General features: G+C 40.8%; 1 protein-coding gene and 1 non-coding gene across 2 annotated transcripts; one reads left to right on the top strand and one right to left on the bottom strand.

The window, feature by feature from the left end:
• Window positions 1–1943: 1943 nt before the first annotated feature.
• On the bottom strand, window positions 1944–3466 carry LOC135674783 (uncharacterized). Its single transcript, XM_065184939.1, has 4 exons — window positions 3287–3466; window positions 3004–3129; window positions 2721–2891; window positions 1944–2209 (listed from the first exon to the last, which is right to left on the bottom strand). Exons 1-4 carry the CDS (start codon window positions 3362–3364, stop codon window positions 2132–2134), a joined length of 453 nt encoding a protein of 150 aa, XP_065041011.1. The 5' UTR covers window positions 3365–3466; the 3' UTR covers window positions 1944–2131.
• A 6805-nt stretch (window positions 3467–10271) lies between these two features.
• TRNAP-AGG (transfer RNA proline (anticodon AGG)) lies at window positions 10272–10343 on the top strand. The gene has a single exon. It is a non-coding gene; the product is annotated as a tRNA-Pro (tRNA).
• Window positions 10344–10451: the final 108 nt, after the last annotated feature.

Genomic DNA, 10451 nt, shown 5'->3' on the forward strand with positions numbered 1-10451 from the left:
GTGAGTTGAATATGCGAAGTTCTCTCCCTGACGTCGATCAAGAGGTTGGCTATTATATCTATGAACGAGTGTCGATCATACGTGATCTGTTAATGGCGATCGACTCCTCGGACGGTCAGTTTATATCTTCTATGCGAGCGTCGATCGACCTGCATGGATCCGCGCTGTGCGACACCATTCTGAGCTTTCCAAAACGACTTTGTGATATGTGTCATCGTCTCATACGGCCTCAGATAGCACCGGAACAGACGGTCATCCCATCCGAGTCCAAGGTGCCATGTCGATGCAATGCACCATATTAGCCACGAGGCTTCGTGTTGGTGCTAATGTGGCTGCCGACTATTATCGCGTTATCGCGGGCGATACCAGGATATGCCCTATTACTTGGTACTTTGTTCTTTCGCGCCTCCTCAATCCCAGCAACAGCATAGCTCAACCCAAAGCCCTGTCGACCATTAGAACGGTGGTGAGGGATGCAATCGCGCAGGGCTTTGCTTCGACTACGTTTTACATTTCTTTACTTTGTCAACGTAAGAAAGCTGTGCACTGCGCTTTCGCTTATGATGAATAGATGTCAAGTTAGGGTGTTTGGGATTTGGCTACAGGGATGTGATGGATCCATTCTCCTGGATGAGACACCTACCTTCACCGGAGAGAAGTCGGGGAGGGGTTTCCAAGTGATGAAGTTTTTGTCTTGATGTTTAATGTTGTTGACCATCAAAGAGATTACGACATTGTAAATCGATCGGTTGAGGTTTTCGTGGATCTTACATGTTATCATAGAACCAATTAGACTGAAATCTAATGATTCACCGGTTTCAAATTGAATTAGAATCGAATCTGAATGGTTTCGTAATGGTTCTAGATTTTTGAGAATCGGAATTAGAACTGATCGTTCTTGAACTAGAATCGATGGTTTTGATTCCGGTTCAAACCTACGGTTCACAATTAAAATATATATAATTTGTATATTTTAAATTATATTTTTTATTTTTATAATTATTTTAAATTAAAAATAAAAAAAAATAGATTATTCGAATCAAAACCAGAACAATCGATTTTGATTCTAAAATCGACCCTTATACAGTTTGATTTTGATTCTTGAAATTTAGAATTTGTAATTGGGGTCGAGGCTACAATGCTTAGTAAATAGATGCCATATATTATTATCAGACTAATAATTTAATATTTTTAATTTTTTTTAATTTTATCAAATATTATATGGTAGAAATGTCTTTCATATTTTAGATTTATCCGTTCACATTTTTGTTGCCATTAGTTTGGTTTTGGGTCAAATAATGTTTTATCCACATTAATTTACGGCGAACTGATACCTTTGACGACATCATGGAAGCAATACGGATCTCCAACAGTCACTATCATTTGTTTCTAATGTCAACCGATCCATATCAGCCGGTGTGCAGTCACCATCGCAGGAAATATTATTACAAGGATGAGAACAACAAGAAGCACTCCCTTCCAACAGGTTAAAGATGGGCGAAAACAGCAGCTTCTGAGTGAGTGCAGCTCATCTCCTTGTCATTTCGTGATTCATGCATTGGTGTTTCCGAATTGACGTCCCAACATCAGTACTTACTCCTTCTAACAGTCTATATAATTGATCTTATCAAAAGGAAACAGTCATTCTTCATGCATGATTTTTCTTTTCTTTTAAGGTTGTTTTTTGTGCCTTCCTGTTCATCTAAGTGTCTGCCATACGATCATACAAACCACTCACTCCATCCTAATCTCAGTGTAGAGAAATAAAAAAGACTGGAGCCATGTCTTCCATAATATATATATATATATATATATATATATATATATATATATATAAAGGAAATGTTCATAGGGCTATCTTTGGCTTGTCCGGCAATTCCTTGGTCATTTCAGCTTTTTGTTTTCAGTAGAAGATATGGGTAATTTTTGATTGGTAATGGCAGTGAGTTCAAAATATATGATAGATTCCAACATACCTTCTTCATATTGGTTCAGCCATAGCTGTAATACACAGAATATTCTACCTTCATCGAAGGGCTTTGCAGCCCTTTCCAAAATGTGATACAAGAGGGAACGAAAAGATGGGTTTGCCACCACAGGATTAGTTCTCCTCCCATATCATCACTCTTGTTCATTCACCAACACCGAAGAAACTCTTGATGGCACGTTCCACTGCTTCCTTCACCACTTCAGCATTCATGCTTTCACCCTGATTCATGCAAGTTGGTGAGCTTGAAATTAAGGACAACTTCTATGAGTATGACCCTCAAATGATGTATTCTCAGTCGATGGATGATTCATTTATGTGCATAGAGATCACACATTTATATTTGTGGTGATTAATATCTGCCACGCAATCTATCTTGCATAGTTTTGCATGTAATATCTATGCTTATGCTAAAGTCACCTGTGTCAACTATATGCCTCTAAGGAACTCATGAATTTCTAGCGTAACACAATCAGTACTGTATCTACATGTAAATACTATTGGGGTGTGCTTGTAGATGAGCATATCACGAATGAAAAAGATTGAGAATCAAGTTTCAGGTTGAATTTTTAGCCTAAAAATATCGATCTTAGGACTATGATGCTTTTATAAGAGTCTGCATCCTATGCAATAACATGGACGCGTTTTAACCTATTCGATATTGCATAGAATGCGTAATAGAGCATGATTTGGTAGAGGAAGCTAATCTGCAGATGATGTCTCCTTGTCTTACATCTCTTCCAATGGCTTGAAGACGAAATGTGTCAGTGCAAGAGGCCTTAGCTTCCAGCACGTTGAGGCCCAAGTCCTCGAACACCTCAAGAACAGACACCAGCAGTCCCGGGCAGCTCTTCTCCGAGAACACATGGATCAGGTAGCCTTTCTCTAGGGTTTCGACAGTCACCTGTGAAGATATTGGTGGAAACATTAGGCCTCAACAATCCGCTTAAAGTCGGAAGTAATTAACCCAAGAAAACATAAGATGAATGAAGATCATGTCGGCAAACCGTGTCTACCTCGGGTAAGGGACTCTTGTCGACAGGTTTCTGTGTGCATGCGATTTCTTGATTCAATCTTTCCACCTTATGCTTCAACTCTTTGATGTATTTGGAAGCGTCTACTATGATCGAGGATTTCCTTAGCTGCCAAACAGTAAAGAGAAAATTGTATCCACGGTTAAGGGATTGAATGTGTGCTGCTTTCAGGAACTCCTAGAGACACATGTAATGATTACATGGAAGAAAGATGAGAGGAGAAGAGAAGAACAAAAGGGTTTCAGAAATATAGGAGAACTATTACTGCATGAGAGTTGGTGAGGGAGCGAAGGATTTGCAGCTTCTCATGCAGAGCGGCTCTCTTGTGCTCTCTAGACACCATCTCTCTGTCTCCCTCTCCCTTTTTTTCTCTACAGATCAGGTATGGCGACAGGGGGCTGCTTAAAGAGAGGAGGAAGGAGCTATAAATCCACGCGATCACTGATTTCCACCCACATGATGAGTTGCCTCAATTTCCTAAAAGAATTATATGAGGTACAAAGTGAACTGCCTAAACTGCCCATGCTCGATCTTTCTCAAACTCCACTCCCCCTTCTGCCGCGTGAGGAAGCAGATTAACTTGTGTTACCATGTTAACAAGATATACAGAAATGGTCCTCATAGTACACACAACACAGTTCATGTGGTTGCGATCTGCATGTTGTTGTCTTAGAATGAGATAATGCATATGGCACTCCTTCGGGTAGTTCTTAACAGCCTAATGCAAGTGTCCAAATGGATAAGCCAATCCACCAGCTTTTACAACTCCACCAACATTCTCTTCCTGAGAAACCAACAAGGAGGGAGCCAAAAAGAAAAGAAAGAAGGAGGAGAGAGGGGAAGCCACCACCTTAGCGTGGCAACCACTCAAGTCAAGGAAGCCATAAGTACTCGGGCATAGCTACTATACTTGGACAAATGGCCCCGACATCCAAGTGCCCAAGGTCCCCATCACCATAAACCTCACACTGCCTAGTACTGTTCTTTGTGATAAAATAGCTGCTGTATTCCACTGCAAGTGACAACAGAAGCAATTATTGTTGCAATAACAATGAAAAGCCATCCACAATAATATTTTTACAGGAAGATATATGGGGGGGTGGGAGTTCACCACACACAAAGAAAGAGAGAGGGGAGGAGGAATCTGCTCGTGATCGGGGCACCATGGAAAGCAGCGAAGGCGTCAAAGAGGAGTTGTTTGTGAGCGGGCGCTACGTGAGGGGGAGAGGGAGAAGGCAACAGGGGGTGGTGGGGCTTGAGACTCTGCGTTTGGAGGAGGAATGAGCTGTGAATGCCTCCAAGTACCCCTCACGGGGAAGATTTCACCGTCACCACCTTTGTCCATTTCCGCCTCATCCCCCCCCTCCCCCCCCCCCCTCCCAAACGCGTCCATCACATCCCCCGACGATCGAGGTGACACGCCGTGCCGCGCGAGTCCAGGAGACGACGTTTGCAGCCAGCGATCCATCCACTGCAGCTGGTGGTGAACATGAAATATGCTCTCTCCATAATCAACAGTGAAAACTGCTGCCCAAAAATGAAGATATATATTTGGAACGTGAAGTCCCTCTGTCTTTTCTTTGGAATGTTACGTTGATATATATATATATATATATATATATATATATATATATATAATTGTTTTGGAGTGATTTCATTTGTGTTTATCCCTGGAAAATTCTACAGGCTAACAAAAGAAGACATGACTTAAGACAACCCCCATAAAGGTGATCATGATAGATTTTGGATTTGTGAACCACGCATTTAACATTTCAAAGGATGCATCCACAATCACACGTATACCACATCCCATTGCTTTAGTGTCCATGAAAATAGATTAATGTATCAAGAAAAAGATAATATTGCTATCGAAGTCTCCTCCAATCGAAGGATCAAATGGAATTTAGCACCTTGACCTTCGATTTAGTATGCCATCAACTTTCCATGACAATTATAAGGCCATTGAAATGCCATGCAGTGCTGCAATGGAATCGTAGGCATATTTCTGCGCATATCGCAGTGGTCCACTAACGATATTCCATGTAAAGGTTCGTTTCTTTACATTATTTCATGCACCATCTGCAACATATAACAATGTTTCATGATGAAACATCAGATCGAATGATTCCTCTTAAATAAACAGACATAACATATGGAGGTAAAGACATGTGATGCACAATGTGTTTTGGAGATCACATTCTCACAGTTCTCTCAATATTGCTTCCCCAGTTTATTCGAGTACAAAGTATACAACTTGGATTGTAAGGTACTATTGCCCCTCACTATGTTCTTTTTTGCATCCACAACTCAAATAATGATCCCAAATCCTCGAGAAAATCTACAAAACACTGTTTACATGCATTTACATCATAGTCTTGTGGTATCCTTCTTTGGCCTATGCACTATATCAAAGTTACTAGGGTGGCCTTTGCCTGATCTACTGGACTATTTCCATACCCTCTTGTGTAGCTTAAAAGATATTGTTTGCCGAGTATTCATGAAAAGGATTTGAGGTCATCACCACCATATTTCTATTTAATGAAAATAATTAAGGGAGATTTATGCAAGCACGAGCCATGCATTTGGAGCGTACTGGTGCGGTAAAATACACCAAGTACGTAAGCTGCATACGTATATGCATATACATATACACATACCAACTATAAATGTCTCTAAAATATGACTGTTAATGGTCACATGAGTAGAATAAGGGTCACTGCCATGTTCTCGTGAACATTCGTATTGGCTGCTTCACATCTGCACTGACAACTCGTGAGCATTCCTTCTTGAAAAGGGTTTGAGGTTGGCTTTGGGCTGTAGCTGCGTCCATGTCTACCAACCCTTCCAATTGCACGCCTTCATGCCTCAGGAGCTGTCTCCATACCACATGGACAGAGCACGTACCGCCCCATTCACATGTGTGCATTCCTTTCTCCTCCCCTAATCATCACAATCCAACAACGTAGCCACGCTACCTATAGGCCTTCCCCAGGGTTTTCCCATCCCCTGTGGTTAGGGTTTTTGTCATCCAGGGTTTCATCTTTGCCTCGCATGGAAGGATGAGAACGTCTCTCGTATACGTATAGCAGGTAGCTGGACTGTAGCCTGCTGTACCTACAGTCGCCACAAACAATGTTCAGAACACAGATTCGTCATTCTTATATATCTGGGGAAGCTCGATGTTAACATGCAAATGTGTTACTTTTTCACGCCACCCCAACCATACCTTCCATTCTCTCACATACACGAGAGAGAGAGAGAGAGAGAGAGAGAGAGAGTCCACTGATCAGCCACCTCTGTAATGTTGTGGCTTGTCATTTTATTTCAGCTTCTTGAAGTGCTAAAGCATTGTTTCGAACAAAGGATATTGGGATAGTAATTCTACTCTCGAACTGACCATAGGTATATATATATGTACACACACATATGATATGATGTGTTGGGAATATATGTATTTGAGTCATTTTGAGTTGATTAAGTTATCCGAGACTTTGTAATGTTGTCTTCTTATCTTGATATTGAGGATGCTTTTATGGTGTTGTAGCAAAGAATATGGTGAGATGTTGCTGACAAAATTACATGACGTAGACCATATATACTTGCACCATAAAGCTTATTTGATCAGCAATTAATTTCTTATTCAGTTTAGAATGCAAGTTGAGTGGTCACATGCATCTCTTATTATTAGAAACATACAAAACATAAAAATGATTGGCTAATTCAATAAGGCTCATATGATTCACGTAGCGGCACCTTTGAAATATTTCTACAACGAAGAAGACGAGGTATTCCCTTTCCTCCTTGCTTACTCTTAGACCAATGTGGCATCACAAACTCGACGTTTTCGTTCAAGCCATCAATGATGAACTGTCAAAACAAGAAGAGATTTTTGTGTTGGAAGAAGGAGACAACCCTCCTGATCTCTTTCATCTTTCATGCTGTTGCAATGCATCACATAGTGTTACGGCCGGCGATGATGGCTCAAGCTGTTGGATGCACTCATCTCCGACAGTGTCGGACGGTGAAGGCATTGCTAAGTGGAACTCATAAAAAGCAAGGAAGATGCAACGTAAATGAATGTTCAAGAAAATAGTTACAGCGCCATATTGCATGGAACAGATTTCACGGTTTAGATATCTGCATGCAATTATTATTCTTTGTGCAGACTGCTTCTCTCATTTCCTTGTGCTGTATGTGTAGGTCAAGAAGTATGGATTTGCCTTTTCATCCAAGAGATTTGCTTGCTGTACTCCGACTTCATATATATGGAGCGTACGAGCGTTTTGCATCAAAGTTTCTCTCGACTGTTCGGGGTGCATTCACAGCAGGATCCATGTGTGTCTTCTTGGTATGCAGCTGTCACCATGAAATGCCTACTATAGCCATTGAGATCCGTGTAGGAAATCTCATGGGTGGTGTGGATGTGTCCTGGACCTCCTGGGTTTAGACATTACCTACTTATAATTCTATCTCTTTTCTAATGTTTAGGGAGTACAACTCATCCATTAGATTATTGATTTAGTGGTCAGATGCACTTCCACCGGTGAGTTTGATTAGATAATGGAACTATAAAACCTCTGATTGTGTTTATTATTATTATTTTCCTGCAAACAAATAGCTTGTTGGATCCTTTCTTCCATCTGATTTTGTTTGCTTTCAAATGTGTGAGAGATAGGAGAAGTTTACTGGTTAAGAATGATGTAGAAGAAATCTTTGCTGCATCGATCGATCATCTCTCACTAGATATATTATATAAGGCATGCAAGTGGGCTATCAGATGGATTGTATCATCTCAAACACTTTATGCTTCTTCTTGCTTACATATCCACATAGAATACCGATGGCGTAGATTGCACGAGCCACTTAAATGCTGGTATTATGGGCCCGTCTTTCGTCCGTAGCAGCCTCAAAAACACTTTTGTATTGGAAAAGAAAGGCTAGCAGCATCTGAGAAGAATGTTTTGCTGAGTTGTGTGAATCTTGCCGGACCCATAATTCTGTGCAGTGCATGGTCCATCCCTTGGCACTGCACAGGAAGAGGAGAAGAGAAAAGATAAAACACTTTGTTCTGGCACCATCACCAGGCATTGCCATGCTTGTCTTCTTGTACTTTGATACAACCTCTCGTGACTCCTCTCCACCTCTTTCCTTGTTGCTCTTGGGGGATGGCACAACTCATTCCCCCATGGCCACCCAATGACCAACTTTTGTCTGTCTTCTTAGGTAACAAAAGTTACCTTCAAAGTCCACCTCCAACTCTATCGGAGCATCCTTGGGAGTTCCAACAATAGATGCCATACATGCTAAAATAATTCCTAATATACATGCTTCCAATATTGTTACGAAATGACAGTATGTATGTGAAGGATTTAACACATGAGAATCATACAACCTGTTGTTATGTCACTATCCACTCGACGATACCCAGCGATGCAACAATTTCTATGAAGTTCCCGAGGCACAAAGGACAATGTTTTTGGCCATTACAGGTTTTTGTGGGACTCTTCACTTTTTCTTTTTTTTCTTCTTTTAGATCAATATTATTTTCATTTGCTTTTGATCCATAAAAAATTAGGGCTAAAAATTGAATGATCAGCAAAGAAATTACTTCTTTATGGATCAAAACTTTAGCAATAAACTTTTATGGATAATCATTTGCCACCGAACAAAACAAATGATAGTTTCATCAACTCTTCCGGCCCCATTTTTACTTTTTCTCTTTATTAACGAAGTTTAAACTTCCTATCAGCAGTTGCCTTCTTAGTTTACTGTGGGCTCAATTAGAGTTGTGAGGCAAGACTAAAAGTCAGTGAGGAAGACTAAAAATCTGGGATCCCATCTGATATAAATGGGTTGCTCTGGGATTCTTTTGAGGTACAACCAGAGGTCACATGAGTTTGGAGCAATGGCAAGTACAGTCACATGAACTCGCAACACATACGGCCAAACTAATCAAAGCGTAGTCTGGGGAGGTTGCTTCATCGCATCGCAGTGTTGTACGTACGTGTGTGGGATGGGAGCAAAACATGCAACAGGGGGGTGTGTGTGCATATATAATAACTTAGGATTGGGTGGGTTAGGTTGTCACGTACGCTCCTGCATGCCTCAATGGGAGTAGTGGAGGTTTTGGCTGTAGTAGAACAGGGAGCAGCAATAAAACAAAAAGAGAGTCACAAGAAGGAGATGGCATCAGGTTTTGCTCCCTCCTTATCTCGTTAGATTACAGCAGAATTATGCTGTGCTTTAGTCAAGACAAGAGCAAACATTCCTTTGTTGAACTCATGGCGATGAAGACACCAACATTGGTTTCCGATCTTAACATGATCATTAAATGGACCGAATCTATTCGGTCTCACACTTTCATTAGTGTGTTCGTAGATCATAAACGAAACAGCCCGACAATAAGCTTCTATAAGGAACAAAAAGGATGTTCAAGCATCTAATTTACTGATTGTCTAAGCAATCATGCGAGTTCTTTCTTTTGAAGAACAGATTTGCATGTATTTAGATTAAACGATGTTTAATCTAAAGCAAATTTGGCAACTAGAATCAAATAGAACACCGAATTGTTTAGGTGATGAGAACCAACTCAAGTGATTTTTTTTTTTTTCATGCATGATTCCTTCTTTCTTCTCTCTCTCATCCTCGTTTTCCTCTCCTCCTTGCCTTCTCGAGGAGAGGGTTGACACACAGGAAAGATTGGTCCAGCATGTCACATCGAAGTTACTTGAATCCATTTGATTTTGATATTAAGGGCATCAAGAATTTGCTTATGTTATAAGCCTAAGAGGCCCATGCATAAGCAGTAAGTTCTTGTGCTTCACTGATACATAACTATGACATGACCAACCATGATAAACCTCTGTAACCATGGAATGATCAGTACAAAGAAAACTGGGCCGAGATGATAAGCCCACATAAGCGAGGCTACAACCTCAAAGTTGAGTTCAAAATACGAGGACTAGTCTTCTGTAGTATGATGCTAAGTCAAACTGCTAAAGCTGTCTAATCTCTATCTAGAGAGGACTCACTGTCTTCTATCCAAATGCTGCAGGAGTATCTGCTGCCATGTCTCGATCGTTTCCTTTTCATGGAGCAATGGGGATTCCTGCTCTGTATAATGGGTATCTGCTTGATGTACACGCCTATTGGTGGCCGCAGGTTTACCGACTTGATCCCGAAGAATGCATGAAGCAGTTCATATAAGATAATTAATATAAATATCTATAAGGTCAAAGTTCTAACGCAAAGGGCATTTGGTCTAGTGGTATGATTCTCGCTTAGGGTGCGAGAGGTCCCGAGTTCAATTCTCGGAATGCCCCGTAGACTATTGTTTTATTTTTCTCGAATTAAGCTTGATGTCGGAGTCGGGTCGGATCAACAATCGTACCCGTTTCAGTGCTTGCCCATTAATGACATGACGGAAGCAG

Source organism: Musa acuminata, chromosome BXJ1-5 (genome assembly GCF_036884655.1).
Source record: "Musa acuminata AAA Group cultivar baxijiao chromosome BXJ1-5, Cavendish_Baxijiao_AAA, whole genome shotgun sequence".
NCBI lineage: Eukaryota > Viridiplantae > Streptophyta > Magnoliopsida > Zingiberales > Musaceae > Musa > Musa acuminata.

Coding starts and splice junctions, on each gene's coding strand:
- LOC135674783 (XM_065184939.1), bottom strand. CDS start 3,364: ATGGTGTCTAGAGAGCACAAGAGAGCCGCTCTGCATGAGAAGCTGCAA. Junction 2,892..3,003: donor ACAAGAGTCCCTTACCCGAG/GTAGACACGGTT, acceptor ATATCTTCACAG/GTGACTGTCGAAACCCTAGA. Junction 2,210..2,720: donor TTCAAGCCATTGGAAGAGAT/GTAAGACAAGGA, acceptor TGCATGAATCAG/GGTGAAAGCATGAATGCTGA.